This window comes from Hoplias malabaricus, chromosome 4 (assembly GCF_029633855.1).
Source record: "Hoplias malabaricus isolate fHopMal1 chromosome 4, fHopMal1.hap1, whole genome shotgun sequence".
NCBI lineage: Eukaryota > Metazoa > Chordata > Actinopteri > Characiformes > Erythrinidae > Hoplias > Hoplias malabaricus.
In genome coordinates, this window is record NC_089803.1 from 20,283,289 (window position 1) to 20,301,068 (window position 17,780).

The 17,780-nt window shown below is 40.5% G+C and overlaps 1 protein-coding gene across 2 annotated transcripts; it reads right to left on the minus strand.

The window, feature by feature from the left end:
• Window positions 1-460: 460 nt before the first annotated feature.
• On the minus strand, window positions 461-17,506 carry sfxn1 (sideroflexin 1). 2 transcript variants are annotated; one of them, XM_066669785.1, is made up of 11 exons: window positions 17,415-17,506; window positions 11,574-11,742; window positions 10,666-10,836; window positions 10,432-10,530; window positions 10,262-10,337; window positions 7,901-7,986; window positions 7,396-7,523; window positions 6,900-6,949; window positions 6,666-6,715; window positions 6,502-6,549; window positions 461-5,521 (listed from the first exon to the last, which is right to left on the minus strand). In XM_066669785.1, the coding sequence occupies exons 2-11, from the start codon at window positions 11,735-11,737 to the stop codon at window positions 5,425-5,427; spliced, it is 969 nt and encodes a 322-aa protein (XP_066525882.1). In that variant the 5' UTR covers window positions 11,738-11,742; window positions 17,415-17,506; the 3' UTR covers window positions 461-5,424. The 2 variants fall into 2 exon arrangements, with proteins under 2 accessions (XP_066525882.1, XP_066525881.1); XM_066669784.1 differs by having other exon boundaries at window positions 17,411-17,476.
• Window positions 17,507-17,780: the final 274 nt, after the last annotated feature.

The following is a 17,780-nucleotide window of genomic DNA, read 5'->3' on the forward strand; positions in this document are numbered from 1 at the left end:
CCATCCTCTAAAGCTAGGCAACGCAACTTTTAACACCCTTCAGTACGACAGCAAGTCATTGTTGCCACCGTAAAACAGTATTAAATTCTGAAAGTGATTGTTATTATTATTATTTATTTTGACTTTTTATTTTATTTAAAAGATGTATCATATGAGATGATGGATCAAACTGCTTTGATGTCCATGACATGGAGGTGGACACGTTTAAAACAGGTGTAGTACAGTACCCACCACGACCCTGAACTGGATAAGAGTTACAGACAATGAACGAATGAATGAATGATTCACCTTTTCTAAATTTCTATCTATGAAGCACACATTTACTTGAAATAAGTAAATCATTTCAAAATGTTATAATAAGAGCACAAATAAAGGGTCTCACTCTGTTCAGTGAAATGAGGTCAAATGTAAACAGCAGAAAAAAATGAAGAGGCACAGATCTTTTTTTAACATCCTTTATTTCTTCTACATAATCTACACATAACAACATCCCCATTAAATGTAAAAAGTAATAATAACTGTACCTTTCTCAAAAATATCTGGCCCTTCTCATTTACTGTAAACTTCAATTAGAGCTGAATTTAATTCTGAATAGATGTGTGTTTATTATGAATCTGAATAAACTGATGAATGACATTTATCACAGAATACGATGTAATATTCTCTGATTTTGTTCTGTACTATGCTTTTTTTTTTTTAAATATTGATCACACAGTTTAAAAATAGAGAAATAATATAAAGTACAAAATAAAAAAGAAGAGGTGTCTGCTAAAATCCAGAGTGTTTTATAAAACGAGTTCTAATTTCTGTGACTTCGAACTGTTAAAACAATCCTTTTTCCTTTCACTTGTTTGTTTTAAAACATTTCACCAGTTTATTCTGAATTCTTATCTGGACCGAACATTGAAGAGGGCTGAGAGCATGGTGGGGTTTAATTTGATCACTGTCAGATCAAAACCTAGTATCTCCAAAAAAGCAACTTAACCGGAGAATGAAAAACCTCCAAACATTTATTTAACAAAACGTAATGCAGTAAAAATCAACTTCCAGTCATTCCAATATTAATTGGACTTTTTGTTCTGAAAGGTACCAATGGTATGAGGTATGTTTAAATGTTTATATATGTCAAATATGGAGATACAAGGTTTTGTGCTGGCAGTGTAGAAAGGAACATTACAGCCTTTTAATACATAATGAACATGCAAACCACAAAACGAAGCCAGGGGGCAGGTGCTTCTGCATCTGCCTTCAGTTTTATATCAGATACACAGATGCTGTGATTTTAGAAAGTGGTGTATTGGCCCTGAGTCTAAAACAAATCAACAAAAATGACAAAAAACAAGTCTGCTTTTTAAAGTATGCTGAGACTGAATTCAAATAAGAGCATGGCCGAATATCACAGTCAATTTAACAGCTAGCAGTCTGGCAAAACTACACCGCACACTTACCTACGTAAGTACTTTACTGAAGTATGTAACCTAACAACATCCCAGACACTTTTCAATGCACAGATGTGTTATAACGTGTTACTCATGAAGTCACGGTTCCTGAAACATAGTCATATATAATCACAGAAGAATTCAACACATCAAGGCGCAATACAGAAAAAAAGATTTATGGTCAATCACAAGGAAAGGCCATGAAAATAAACACAAATAGAAACCGTTGACATAATCACAGCTGTAGACAGGAAAATCAATGGGGATCTAAAATAAAGGCCAGTGTACAACCGTTTCAAAAGAAAATAAAAATCTTTAGCAAATGCATCAAAACCGTACTCTGTGAAAATGCAGCTGTAGCTATTTGCTCCAAGTGAAAAGAAAACAATATGGAAACACGGTATTAACCATTAACTTTAAGTGTCAGGCTGCATGAGAGCATCTCTGGATTTGAGGTAATGATTCCTGTTTTATAACCTGCTTCTCATATCACTTCTGTCAGTACTGGCCTATTTCCAAAGACTACATTAGTACTAGTCTTAATGTTGCTATAGATAGTGTCATATGGAACACACGAAGAAGTAATGAAACACTAAAAATATATAACAGATCAGTGCTGTCATAAAAAAACCTCTAGTTTCTGAAATGGTAACTTTATTGGGATGCGCCCATGTAGGACCTGTGGGCTGATAACTATTTACAATCAGTCTCCATAGAGAAGCATAGAAGGGGAGGCTCTGGAGCACATACCTATACGTCTAAAGACCCCTTCCTGGCCAAGAGTGGGCTGGAGGAATGTAAAACCCTCTAGATTTGGTTTGTGGTGCAGTGTTAAGTGCATTCTCTGGAGTGATGGATTGCCATTCAGTACTTCGGAAGTGGCGTTTGTGACCCAGAACTAATCATAAGTGACTATAAGTAACTGTAGATGTGATGAGACTTTACTGCATTTATATTGGACAGATCAGTTGATGTAAAAGGTAGCTGGTGTTACTAATAAAGTCTTATACCTTTCAGAGTCTAGAAGTTTAGATATGACCGCTACATTATGGCACATGAAGGCCTTCGTCCCCTCAAGTTCATAGTTAGCTATCAGTGGTTATCACTGACTCTGCTGTTTGAACGGACTTTGTCACACTTAATGGGAACACACGAAAATCTTACGCAAGACACTTTTCTCCCTGTAACAACTCATTTTGTTCATGCACGGTTGGCAAGCAGAATTTTAATTAACGTCATATTTAATCAAAATACTGTGGTCTACCCTTCGTAATACACCCCCTTTGTCTCTTTTTCACTAACCCAGTTTCTTCAGAAATGTGTGGCTCAGCTAGGCCTCAGCTGGCTTTTTCATAACGGAGAGATAAAAACTCATTTGGCAACGTTTCAGATCAATTGCACTGTTCTCAGATAGAGGTCCTGTGATCTTTCATTAAAGGTACACTAAGCAGTTTCCTTATTGTGCTTGCAAGTCATTTATTGCTGGCTTAGATTAAAGTGACAGGGAAAAATTGAAATGGCAGAGTCTAGCCTCCTGATCGCACCGTTCTACACCCAGAAATTCATTAACAGCATATGTGTGAATTTAACGACTGGGACAAACCTGTCAGAATGAAATGTTACGCTCTGTGATAGCAGAGCACTTCCCATTTTGTTTATGTAATTAAACATCTCTGTGTACATTCCAGAGGGACGCACCAAAGTGGGCTGATATCTCAAAGTCTTCCTTCACCGTCTGCCTATGGCAATACACACACACACACACACACACGTTTATTGAACAGAAACTGGGGCTACATCCACTTGGATTACTGATTATAATTAATTATATAGGGTTACAAATGCAGTTTACTGAATCAAACGCAGATATATTAGCAAAATAACTCAATATCTTTTCTATAAAATGTCAGTCAAGTCTAAAAATCATTTTAAAATCTGTATAAACAAGACACCAAGAGGATTCTAAAATCACTCTGCACCTTCGGATTTTTTTTAAAAATAATTTCTAATTAATTAGTTTTAGCTGGGAAGATGATGTATAAAACATGGCTTTTTATTATTTATTTGCATATTCATTCATTCATTATCTGTAACACTTATCCAGTTCAGGGTCGTGGTGGGTCCAGAGCCTACCTGGAATCATTGGGCACAAGGCAGGAACACACCCTGGAGGGGGCGCCAGTCCTTCACAGGGCAACACAGACACACACACACACACATTCACACACTCACACCTACGGACACTTTTGAGTCTCCAATCCACCTACCAAAGTGTGTTTTTGGACTGTGGGAGGAAACCGGAGCACCCGGAGGAAACCCATGCGGACACAGGGAGAACACACCAACTCCTCACAGACAGTCACCCGGAGCGGGAATTGAACCCACAACATCCAGGCCCCTGGAGCTGTGTGACTGCGACACTACCTGCTGCGCCACCGTGCCGCCCTTATTTGCATATTATTATTATTATTATTATTAGAAGTAGTAGTAGTATATTTATTTAATATTGTAGCATTCTAGCATTAATTTTACTAATTCCTACCAAGTGAAATTCACACATATACAATTGAGTAATATCTGCCATATTCCTGTGATAATAAATTACTCTTTACCACCCTTTGTTCATCTGAACATACTGCTGCTGAGTTGAATGAAAAACACAACTTAGTGCACCTTTAATTTGAGCTTGAAGTATTTGGCAGTTTTGTGTCAAAAGCAGCCTTCATGGACACACTAACACTGATGACTAAATACAGTAATGCAATAAAAACACTAACAGAAAGCACAGGATCATTTCCCATCATCTTTGTTCCTCACTGAACATGACTCCTTATGGCACACGGAATGGTTTGGCAGCAAACACAACAACAGTGCAGTCCAAAAGTTATTGGACAGGGACATAATCTTGTTTATTTGGCTCTGTACTCTAACACTCTGGATTTGAAATGAAAGTGTACTGTGGGTTATCGTCCTACATCGTCTACAGATGAGGAGAGAGGTGGTAGTCTGCAGTTAGCTGCAGTTTCACTTCAGAAAGCTAGCTGCTCGTGATTCTTCCTGTGAACGGATTTTCTACAGCCGTTGGTAGTCACATGATCAATAAAGATGAGTGACATAGTTCATATAATCAATAACGACTGAGGATTAGTTCCAGTCATAAATGGTCATAACCATAACATAGTTCAAGTGTGAGATAATTTATTAATTATTCTCCACGTTTGCTTATTTCTGTGAGCAGCGCTGATCTCAGGGCAGTAGACTGGGGTTTGATTCCCTGCTTAGGGGAACACACAATGCAGCACTAGTAAGAGTTAATGGGCAAGACTCATTGTAATACATTCGCCTACATTTGTAAAATGATTAAAATTGTGTGTGGCTTGAGATGAGTATCTCCTAAACACCATAATTGCAAATGTTTCATTAATAGCAGCAATTTATGCTGACCAGAGGATGGTGAGTGGGTTGTTTCTTTATGGTTCTCTTTTCTAAACATCATGGTTGGAATGCTTGATGTTTCCTGCATGCTCTAAAACATTGTTCCACCAAGAAGTAAATCAGTTTCACATTTTGACTGCTCTTGGATAGGTATAATAAGCGTTCTGTATTTGCTTTCTAAAAATGCTGCCGAACTTTCTTGCCATTTCCCTGATTGATTTTCTGTCCTTTGGACTTATTGTCATTATTTCATTTCAAATCCAAACCAACACAAATCCTGCCACTGACTAATTACGTCCGAACTGCACTGCATTCAACATATTACAAAATAATACTACATGAAGATACAAAACCGAACTGAAAGAGCACCTGCAACATCAAAGAAATCCTCTTTGATTAAAAAACAGTCACCAGGAATAACATCATACAAAACAACTGAGCTGGAATGTCCTTGAGATGATACAGAGGAACTTAACTTTGGCACACTGAAGTTGGCTTTAACATGGCGCTGAGTGTGATGGCTATGGCAGTATGGGATGGGGTTTTCCTCTCATAGTCCTTTATTAAAGTAGATTCTCTCCACTCCTGGATGACTAGCACGGATCTTCTCCTGAAGCTCAGGCTCCAGGCGGCTCACAGACATGGAGCTATGGGCCGACACAGAGAGAGATATGTTAAAGACAGTAAAATCCACATCATGTGTAGTGAATTTTCATACATAGATTTACAGTGCGATCATGCACCTCAATAGATTCTACTCATTTTCCATTGAAAGAGTTGTGTCCAAAGGGTTTTAAATTTGGGAAATATGATGCTTCATTTAAGCCTGAATTTCTCCAAAATATGGATTAGTGATACATACTATATTGGTGTTTTATATTCAAAAGAATCAAAGCATTAATTACAATTAAATTTCTTTAACCGTGCTTAATTTCAATTGGACATAATAGGAACCACCCTCTAAAACCCTTACACAAATACCTGAACCAACTGACCATCCACTGTCACAGCAGAACAATGTAAATAGAGCTTAGCTGACCGGTCCTAGCTTGAAAAGCTGTCCGTTTTTAATGTATTGTTAAAATATACAGGCCACAAATGGCACATTTCCACTGGTACCTACTCTACTGGACTCTACATGGCTCTACACTCTTTTTTTATACCTGGTATGTGGTTTGTTTTCTACTATCACAGCCCCCACACCCGATATGTAGCAGTGACGTTGCAAAACACCATCTCTAAAAGGACACCACAACAACTGCTGTAACATTATTCGTTATTTACTCAGTTTTTGTTTATTTGGGACTGAACACGGCTTAGTGCACCAGTTTTGACAGATATGTCTGCATTTTGTCATGGTTCAGACTTTACTTGGCTTGCTTGGAAGCACAAGTGAGCAGGTACCAAAATGTATCCAGGTACTAGTTACCTAATGTGTCCAATGGAAAAGCAAAAAACAGAGTAGAGCCAATCCAAGTCGAGTAGGTACCATGCAGTCGAAAAGCACCATAAGTGTAAATATAGTCTGATGAAAAATCATTGGAATAAATGTCTCCTATAAAAGATTTAAATCAACTTTATTTAAGCTGGATTTCAAGTATTAAATAGTTCTCCACAGTTTTCTCACCTCTTCTGTGGGAACAGTGCACAGCAGAGTGGAGTGGCGAACACCAAGCTGAGCAGAGAAAGAATTTACAAAGACAGTCACAAACAGTTCCTGATGAGAACCTCCTATTACAAACACTGTAAATAGCTATTTATTATAGCACCAATCTATCTTTGGCAACTCACCAAAATCCCACCAAGCCGACCTGAATGGGTGCGCTCATCCATGGGAACCTCTGAAAGGAAGAGAAAAAAAGAAATCATCCCAGCAACCACGGCAGAGCTTCTTTGGGGCTTTGGTAAGCTATAATGTACGCACTGGTATGTGAAAGACTGAGGTACTCACTGAGCATGCTCAGTTCAGACTTGTGAATAAAACACTGGCATGCAAAATGAAAACTATAGTGGAAGAACAAGTACCTTAAGGAAGGCTTTCTTTTCCAATGAGTTCATTAAAAATGGTGGAATAGCTAAAAGAAAAAAAACATTAGACATTGTTTTGTCACTTTTATTTCTCTGTTTCCACTCATAGCAGTGTCATTAAAAACAGCCAGGAACCTGTGTCCTGCTCTTACAGCAGTTTCACCTCTCAGAGGAAATTATAACCGAATGAACAGATGAATAATTTTACAGCACAGAGATTGGCTGTTGTGCTGTGTGAGATCGCTTCCTGTTAAACAATTCTGTCCATCTAAATATCTCTCTATCCATTCTATTCCTGCAACTATTCAACTCTAAATATCTATATCTATGTTACATTGTATCATCTATCCATTTGTCAATTCAACCACCATTTTTCATATCTATCTATCTATCCCTTCGTCTATTTGCCTGTGCCGTCTATCTATCAAAAGATGGCCAGGAGAGTCCAGGAGCAACTAAATAACTCTGTTGTGTAAAGAAGTGAAACACTGACCCATTCCAGGAGAGGCCATGAGGATTCTGGAGATGACGACCTGTGAAATGGCCTGCTGGGCTGCGCTTGTGGACTCTCCTAATCGATTATCATTCTCATCTGTTATTGGAATACCATGCTTAAGCTCCCTGGGAGTGACAAACAACAACAGCTCTATTTATATATAATATCTCTCTATTTTTACAGCACTTTTCACAAAAAAAAAACTATATTCCAATGTGGATTTGTAACAGAAGTATACAATTAAAGGGTCAGATGTAACTATTGTCCACCAAAACACTTGCAAAAATACATTTATGTTCAATTATAATTATCACATGAGATGGAGCAGGTCCCCATTTGAAGGAGGCCATATTTAAAACAAGGCCACAAGGTGTAGAATAGTGGCCATTTCATAACGTGAAAAAAAAGCAGTGGAGAAAATACCTGACACCTCCTTTAATATAGAGTGCTCTTAAAAATATTTTGAATGTTTGTGTTAAAAGTTACAGTACACATGATTTACCGTTGCCTCATCAGTGGAATATTGATACAGTTAGCAGCAGCAACAGCAGCAAATGGCACAAACCGTCCTACGAGTGGAGAGACATGCTGAGAAAAGAAACAACACAATTAGAGTATGGAAAAAAAAACCCTGAAGAGCTGTAATTATCGGAGCTGAACTGGAGAGTGGGCAGGGTTTAAATGAACTGGTGTATTTTTACACCACACTCAGACGTGTAGTTTTAACGAGGCTTTTTTACTTCCTGAGGTTTCAAAATTCTAATGATAGAAAAAAAGAAAAGAAAAACTGTGCTCTGAAAGAAACCAGGCTGATTGGCTTTCAGTGTCTCATCATTTAAATCACTGTAGTTGAATCAGTACTAGATTAAAAGGTGACCAAAATTCCTGTTGAGTCCTACACCTCAACACTAAGGTTGCTGTGGCCGTTTATGATCCACTCAGCAACTAGCTATCCTTAACAACTACGGTTACCCATTGAGCTCAACCCATGAGTAATCAAACCATCCACTGTATCACTAGCTTTTCACAGGAGTCATCAGGCAGGCACCTCCTCTCGTTGGTGTTTTGCTGAATTAAGTCCACAACACCTCCAGAAGGCTCAATAGTGAAGTCTGGTGTACCAGACCCACACCACATCAAACCAGCTATACAGTCCTTTACCATCAACAACTGTAAATCCACACTGGCCTCCCTGGGACCTAAGGCTATACTGAGCCCCACTGGCACCGTTAATGCATGCTCAGTGCCACCAGTATCATGTGACCTTCACATGCTACATCACCAACCACCACAACAGCACCTCTACAGTGCATTTCCCCAAGTAATCTGTGCTCTACTTATCAACAACCACTGACTAGACCTTTCAGCAGTTAACTCCTTCACAGCTGCCCTTAGTTTCCGACCCCTGATGCCGAACTGCACAAGCAGGGATGTGGCCGACTTGGCTACAAATCCACCAAAACGCCACCGGTCTTACATGTGCCTGCCACCCGCATTCCCTCACCTCAGCTGCCAAGTCTGCGTACCTCAGCTTCTTCCTCTTGAATGGTTCATCTACTGCATCCTCAAATATAACCGTTAACTCTATGAAATAAACTGTATAACTTTTCAGAGTAGAGCCCCATGTCTAGCCTCAGTGTATTTAACACAAAAGACCTGCAGCTTTCTTCCTACGTCCACCAGCAATTTCCAATCTTCTGCTTCACCCCATCTACCAATATTTGTAGCCTGCGCACGTTCTCAAAAACATTCCCCCTCGTGCACAAACCTAACTATTTTATTACTACAGTCACTCGTCAATGCATTAACCTCTAGTCGTTTGCTGTCCAACAAACATGCTAAAACCCTTAGCACCTGATTATGTCTCCATGTATACTGACTCTGTGACAAACTAACTTTACAAGCTGATAGAATATGCTTCAGCGTGCCAAGCCCTGTACATAATACACAACTAGGGTCTTCACCTACCCACCATTCACGATATTGCAGCGTTGGAAGGATGTCATAAGTTGCTCCCAGCAAAAACTTGCCTCCATCACCCAAAACTCTTGCCAAGAAATCTTCCGCTTCTCTAGATTCTCCCATCGAAACCACTGGCCTTGTTTTGTCTGTGACACTGCTGTTGCGCATTGGCCTCCTCTTCCTGCTCGCAAATAAAACTAGTCATCATTTGCCTTCTCTCTGGTGATGTGGCCTTACTAAAAGCTTTCCACGAACCACCTGACCCAAGGTCTGCTCTTCCACACTGTACTTGGCCAATCACATCCCTTAGCTCTAATGAGCTCCTGGCTACTTGGCCACTTTCAGATTCTACTTCCTTCCTGTTTTTGTGATTGGCACTGCTGACACTGCGGCACCCCCAGCCACTTCCTTATGGCCTTGTTCATAACCCTTTCCATCTTCTCTAATTCTGTGATCAAAACATCATAAACTGTCAATCGCCACCTAATACGAGGCAGTAAGCCAAACTGCAGACACCACAATTTCAGCTTCCCTGGCAAACGCAATCTATCAATGCTATTAACAGCCTTCACCAATTCAGCTTTTAGTCCCACAAATTCATATTGATATATTCACCAGTATTGTAAGCTAACTGATTTCATCCTGTATTACACAGCTAGCTGTGAAAAACAACTCTACAAATGATATACCCCTATTGTCGTTCAGATATTTTCCCCACCTTTAAAATGCATCATAAGTAGAAGAAGACCCTGGAAAATTCCTAGATTTTCTCAGAAAACCTGTACAATCTCAGTCTCATCATTAGAGTGGCACTGTTCTAGGTGGCTATAGAACATGTTACCAGTCACCATGGTAAAACATTGTATTGAGTGTAAATTGAGAATATGTGGAAAGTGTGTACCTTTGCTAGTGCGTTGAGTCCTAAAGCTGTGGCCACTGCTCCCGTCGTGGCTGATACGTACGCTGTACAGAGCTGACTGGATATTAAACCATCACAGGTCATTAGTTATGCAGCTATCTCTTCTGTTTGACAATCCATGTTGAAGAAGGTTTACTGAAATTTCTACTCACTTTACTGTAATGGGAGCATCCCCACTGCGGTTGGTGTAGTTGACTATTGCGTTGAAAGACTGATTGATCCACTGCCAGAACAGCACTGCTGGGGTTGTCCTGGTTTTACAGGAAAAAAAGCGCTGTACTGATCCACTCGTTTTAGTTCACTCTTTCTGGTTTAGTGAATGCAGTACATTAACTGAAAAGCATGTGTAATGATTGGTGACTTGTGTTAACCAGGCTGTGGCTCACCTGTAGAAGGTCATCATGCAGCCAGTGATGGTCATGTTCATCGGGACCTGAGCAGACATTCGACCGATCACCAGCATCTTCTCCCCCGTGTCTGGGTGAAACGCAGAGTCAAAAATATACTTCGCCCTCCAGAGCTCATCTTCCGTCAGACCCGGGCTAACCACTCCCTGTCTGGAAAAATGAACAAGTAAAATCACTGAGAACTCTGGTTCTTTTCAAGTTGGGGGTCTGAGGATTGTTTCTACTGGACCCCGGTAAGGTCCCCTGCAGGTGCGGAAACTCCTGTGTGATTGGGTCATTTTGTAATGTGAATACTTTGATTTGTTGTGTTACATCCTTTTCCCATTTCTAATAATCACACACTTTCATAGGACTGGAGTAAGATGACTCTAATAAGCTCAGCTGCATGGAGTAAGTGTGTGTACTGAGTACATGGAGAAAAACACACATCTCGTGCTGGACTGCATGGCTAAAATTGTTTTGTGCCTGCCTCTGGAAGTGACTGAGCCCAGTAGAGTAGCAACAACAGATGCTCTAGTTTTGCTTTATGTGATATATGTTAATAATGCCTGTTCTGACTGGCTGCCTTGTTTGTTGCCTTATTAAAAAAGCATCAGGACAAAACACTCTTTTTAACTTTTTAACTGTCTATAAGCTAAATTGACGGATTTATGTAAATGTGCTGTTTTTGTGACATCAGAGAAACACTGTTATAACACTACTGTTTTATTTATTAAAAAGTGAGGAAACATTTGGCAGATATCGTATGCAGAGTGAGTAATAATTCTTCTTATTGGTTTAGCATGGTGTTTCTGCCTGAGCTGGGAATTCAACACCTGGTCGTTTTGTGGAGGGCAGTGGTGTTATCTACTGTGCTACACCAACACAGCCAGTCAATGCTGTGTTACCTGTAGTCCTGAATGATCCTGCAGGCTTTCTCCAGCTGTTCGTTGGACAGGAGGATGTTGCGAGGGTCTGTGACGGTGAAGAAGTGCTTCGCTCGGCCGATGAAGGTTCCCTGATCCCAGCGAGGTTCTTTGATGTTTATGGAGGTGGAGAGCTCGGCTGCCATGATGTCTTTAGCAGAAAACCAGGAGAGAGGAGCAGTCAAAACACAGAGGAGAGCAGCAGGTTAAGCATGTTCCAAAGCCCAGGGTTATTAAGCTAATAAACTCATGTGTGAAAGCCATTTTATGTTTTACTTAGTACAGGGTTATTTGTCAGCCTTCTTTGTCCACTGCTGAATGTTTTAAACCCCTCAGTTTCACTGCTATACTGAGAATAGCCCACCAACCAAAAATATCCCGCTAACAGTGTCCTGTGTTCACAGATGAAGGACTAGAGGATGACCAACATAAACTGTGCAGATGGGCCACTGTCTCTGATTTTACACCTACAAGGTGGAACAATGAGGTAGATGTGTCACTGTCAGTGAGAGGGCACACTGCTTAAAAACACATACTAACTCACCACCACCATGTAAGAGTAACTGCAGAGCTGAGTGTGATCCACCACTCAAATAATACCTACTCTACAGTGGTCCTGACCACTGGCAGGCATGGTGAAAAGATGATTTCAAAGTATGCAATACAACATGGACTACAGTCTGTAATTTTTAGAACAACAGACTCCAACTATTCTTTATGGACAAAAGAATTGGGAAAGACCACCTAATCATTTAATATATGTGTTTTATTCAATTGCCATAGGTGTATAAAATCAAACACCTCACCTAGTCATTCAGGCCGCCATTACAAACATTTGCGAAAGAATGGGTCTTCTTCTAAGACCTCACTGAATTTGAGAATTTTCCATGAACAGCTGTAAGTGGTATTATTCAAAAGCGCAAGGGTTTAGGAACCACAGCAACTCGGCCACAAATTGGCAGACCATGTGAAGTTACAGAGTATGGCGCTGGGTGCTGAGGCAAACTGCAGGGATCCAAACCGCCTGTTAAAGTTGCAAAAGGGGAAAACAACTCCATATTGAACTCTATGGATTTAGAATGGGATATCACACAAGCTCCTTTAGGCGTAATGTGTAGGTGTCCCGATACTGTTGTCCATAAAGTTTATATGGTCAGTTAAGCTGATAAAATGGACATAGCCTGTCACGTGTCACATTACAGTTGGAGGCCATTTGCCCAAAACAACTGAGCAGCTTTGCTTTACAGGAAAAGCAACATCATGATGCTTGATTTCTGTCTCTTTTGATGAACACATCGACCGTCCGTGTCCTAAACTAACACTGGACAAAAAGTACATTGTCTTGTTTTTTTTTTTCCTCTGGCAGAACAATGGCTGAGATGAAAGTCTTCCCCGGATTAGGGGCTGCTGAATCAGCACCAGGTTGCTATGGAAACAGCTGACCAGCCAACCACAGCGGATCTGGGTTCACCTCCTCTCTTACATGCAGGAGGCTTGATTTTAAGCCAAGCTGTGATCTTTCACGTGAACAGCTGCTCTGGAACTGCACCCAAACACAGGCAGAAGGTAAAGAATCCCACAGCAGTGAAGCTGGATAATAAACTAGAGGTTCAAAAGCAAAATGGTCAGTTCATACTGAGAGAAAAAGGTAAAATCTTATCATAAGGCCATCCTGTTTGCTTTCATAAAGTGAACAGAACTAAAAGCAAACAAGAACCCCTTCATAACTGAGAGTCCAGTAGGGACGACTAATATGAATGGTGAGCTATATGGATATGTTGATCATAAAGGGCTGAGCTGCCCTTCATCGGTACATATACCCTATACTCTTTTGGGAAGGTTTTCCACTAGATGTTGAAACATTTGATAGATTTGATGGCATTCAGCAACAAGAGAATTAGTGAAGTCAGGTACTAGATGTTTATTCCCCTTTATCAATTACTTGGTACTGAGCATTGTGATCCCATATGCAGCTGCTCCAGAGCGTCCAGTTTCATTCCATGCTCATCTCTGGGGATAACACAAGCTGAATGTGTATAATTAAAGATTTGTCATTTATTTCAATGACTGGGCGGCACGGTGGCGCAGCAGGTAGTGTCGCAGTCACACAGCTCCAGGGGCCTGGAGGTTGTGGGTTCGATTCCCACTCCGGGTGACTGTCTGTGAGGAGTTGGTGTGTTCTCCCCGTGGCCGCGTGGGTTTCCTCCGGGTGCTCCGGTTTCCTCCCACAGTCCAAAAACACACGTTGCAGGTGGATTGGCGACTCGAAAGTGTCCGTAGGTGTGAGTGAATGTGTGTGTGTCTGTGTTGCCCTGTGAAGGACTGGCGTCCCCTCCAGGGTGTATTCCTGCCTTGCGCCCAATGATTCCAGGTAGGCTCTGGACCCCCCGCGACCCTAAATTGGATAAGCGGTTACAGATAATGGATGGATGGATGGATTTCAATGACTGCTACAAACCTATTGATATAGTGTGTATGCAACTTGTTTAAAGTGACTGGCTTTCTTGCATCACACAGCAAAAAAGAGAGAGAACACACAAATATATCAATGCTGAAGAGGTTCAAAGTCTGGCAGCCCTTTTCAAATGTAGGTCATCTGCGAACTCTCGAGTCACTAGTATCATACGGTCACACGCTGCATTCATCTTCATCAACAAAACCCCACAGAAATCTCCAGAGATGTGTCCTTTCTTCACCCCACTACAGGCCAAACAGTATGAATAAACAGCAGTAAGCATGTCCAGTAAGATTTATCAGCAGAAGCTAATCCACCAGCTTCTTACTTTTACAAGATCAGAAAAGGCTTTTTTTTTCAGGAAGCTACATTTTATACAAGATTGTTATTATTATTATTATTTATTTATTTATTTATTTATTGTATTACTTCCCCCCTAGATATTACATGATCAACTGTGAATGGTATTACTGAAAAGTGGAAGAGTTTAGAAACCACAGCAACTCAGCCACAAATTGGCAGATCATGTAAAGTTACAAAGAGTGGTTGCTGAGAGCTAATGCAAACCATATGTAAAAGTCATAAAAGTTCCCTTTAGTGTCGAGACAGCATTTTCTGTTGTGAAATGTGATACTTTTTTTAAAAATGATTTTCCCAACCTGCTACTGCACCAAGATGTAATCAAAACTCAGAAGTCTTCTGAGAGACAAGCAAATTTCTTCACATTTTGATGCGCAAGAAACAGGGAAGGCAAAATTATATGTTCTACATGTTCATATTAACTAGGTTTAACCTAATCATGGGGCATGACCTTAAAAGCTAATAAAAGAACAAAAATTAAGATTTACTTTCAAGTTGACTTCCAGGAGACAGATGAGCAGAAAGCTTATTAGGTTCTAGGATTTCTTATTTTGTAATTGCTGGCAACTTGGACATCACATGATTTACGACTGCATGCCTCAAGCAGGCCTCTGGAACAGAACAGTTACATTTACTTCCACTCCTACTTTACGTCTAGTTTTTGCGCTGGAAGATTATCTCTGATGTTAGTGGTATTAGGAATGACTTGAATTTAAATAAATTATCATATGCATTTTTGTCCAAAGCACAAAGATGTGAGTTAAATTACACATTTTATTTATTTTAATACTTATACCCTGTGTGTCTTTGGGAACTGTATGCGTGCAGTTCAATGATGAACTGTGTGTCCAGTAATGAACGGAATGTACTGCAAATGCTTAGCTTTTTCTGAGGTTCCAGTTCCATCCTTAAGGATGAAAAAATTTCAATCAATTGTCCTCAAATTTTCCACCTCGGGACCCTTTTATTTATCATTAAAACCACAATTGACAAACTGATCTGCTTTGTGTGCCATGGCTGCAGGGCTTGTATCAATACTCTTTGCCATTTTCAGTCATCTTACTATTGAGTCAATTAATTTTTCATTGATTGCACCTTTGCCAGCTTTCTATGGACCACTCATCCCCCCTCAGTACAGGCCTGAGGACCACTAGCATGTGCAGTGGTGGAGGAACACTGCATTAGATGAGAGCAACATTGTAATTGTCAATCATATTTATTTATTTATCAGGCAGAAGATATGTCTTGACAGGGAGAGACCTATTACTAATGCATAAAATGCTTCAAGAAAACACAGCGTATTATAAACCTAGAAGCTAATGGTATCTGTACAGAACTACAAAAGATTTACTGATTCACATCCAAAGTTAATACCTTATAGGTGCTAAACAGCCATGAAGAACTATTCATGCATTAATTCAAATAGTTATTACATGGTACCAAACAGAACCACTGCCTTTACTAAAAAAAAATCAAAGAAGAAGACGAAAAAGACGAAGAATACATATTCTGGTATCAGATAATAAAAGTGGTCTCATGTTATCACTAAACCCCACATTAGTACTAACCCTAGCTGAGACTGTCCCATTTCACATGAGGTTCTGATTTAACTTGTATGAGGTTCACCTCAGATGACCTCACCGGTGCATAAGGCAGAAGAGAACAGAACACAGAGTGCCTCAACTACATGTCGTCACCTGTGAAACAGAGTCTATGTGTCACAGCGTGAAATAACTCATGAACAACTAAATGCAGCAAATATGGCTGCAAGCGCCGCACTAAAGCTGCTCTTTAAAGCAAAACTAGTTGGTATTTTTACATTAAAATCACAGCTTTAAAATCATTGTGATGCTTCAGTAATGAGTGTGCTGTAACAGGGAGAATAGAGCTTCTCTCAGTGCTACTCTGGCCTCTGAACTGCAGAAGCTGCACTATGTAAATGTCGGATGAGGGTAGGAATTGCTCCATCCCACCCCTTTAATTTCAGGACAGTGCTTTAAAAGTGAATTACACTCTGCAACTGTAGGGGAGCCCAGCCGCAACAATACTGAATTTTACTTAGTGTTGGATTGGTTCCTTTGCTTTATGACATCATAAACCCTGGTTATATTAATTTGCCCCCTTTGAACCTGTCTTTGAAACTGAATATTCAAAGTGGAAACATTTAGTCATGGCACTGACAGCTTATTTGACTGATGATAAATCTTTGAGCCTATAAAATACACCATACTGACAAGTAACAAGGTTGATATCGTCACTGGAGAGCTCTTTAAACGTGTATTCATATTTCATCATACGTCAGGATTAAAGGGCTTTTCACTGATGTGATTTAGCTTCTCGGCATGTGGACTGTAGAGGAGCAGAGTGTGGAGAGCTGAAGACCCCGGGGGTTGAAGCAATGGCGTTTTTCCCTGAGATGAACTTTGATCAGAAATATGTTCTAGTGCTCTTATCCAACTTGACGCGCGTGCACGCGGGCACACACTGTTACTTTAATACTGTACCAATTAACAGAATCTAATTAAGTCTCGCGACTGTGGAGCTCGCTGGCGCTGGCGCGCTCTAAGACGGGCACGCTTTAGACACAATATAAATAAATGAGGGATGCATCGAAATGTATCGCGCAAGTGCTCTTAGGTAATTGCATCATTCATTCTGCACCGTGCAAATGGAGGAGGAGGTTGGCTGGCCCCAAACCAGTCAGTACTGGTTACAGAGCAGAGATGAGTGCATGAATCTGGATGCAGAAACAGCCACCCCCCACCCCCCAGTGCAACATTGCCACATGCATAGAAAAATGCATGCACCAGAGGAGATGTTCATCAAATGTTAAACGTTAAAATATCCCCAGCTCCAGCTGTGCAGCCGCTGCCACTGCCACATCACTGACACACAGCCACTGGACAACGACCACCTGTGCCTCACAAGCCCCATGTAAACGCCCCAGAGGAAAGAGAGACGGCTTCAATATCCTGCAAAAATAACACAAAAAATGTGCACTTACTTACAGTACAAGTCCCGGTCCGGTCCTCTCTCTCTCTCTCTCTCTCTCTCTCACTCGCTCTCTCTCTCTCTCTCGCTCTCTCGCTCTCTGTCCCAATCACAGCTCTACACCGCTGACCGATTCCAGCTGCTCATTACATATTCAACAGCTCCACAAAGGACGGCACCACACTTCAAATTAAGAGTCCCCCTTTCGCAACAGGCTACAGAGATTTCACCATCGACACCACTCAGCCTTCTCTCCATTTTAAGGCCAAATATATTACGATTATTTATGAAAATTTATTTATGATTACGATACATTTGAAAGTCATTTTGTGTATTTAATATTAGTGTCATTTGTGAATTTCCCCACTGTGGGACTAATAAAG

What these genes read in the sequence shown, in the direction of transcription:
- sfxn1 (XM_066669785.1), bottom strand. Translation starts at nt 11,737, where the DNA reads ATGGCAGCCGAGCTCTCCACCTCCATAAACATCAAAGAACCTCGCTGG. An exon ending in GATGCTCCCATTACAGTAAA is followed by an intron (nt 10,338 to 10,431) that starts GTGAGTAGAAAT and finishes TTTAATATCCAG; the next exon opens with TCAGCTCTGTACAGCGTACG. An exon ending in GACTCAACGCACTAGCAAAG is followed by an intron (nt 7,987 to 10,261) that starts GTACACACTTTC and finishes TTCTTTTCTCAG; the next exon opens with CATGTCTCTCCACTCGTAGG.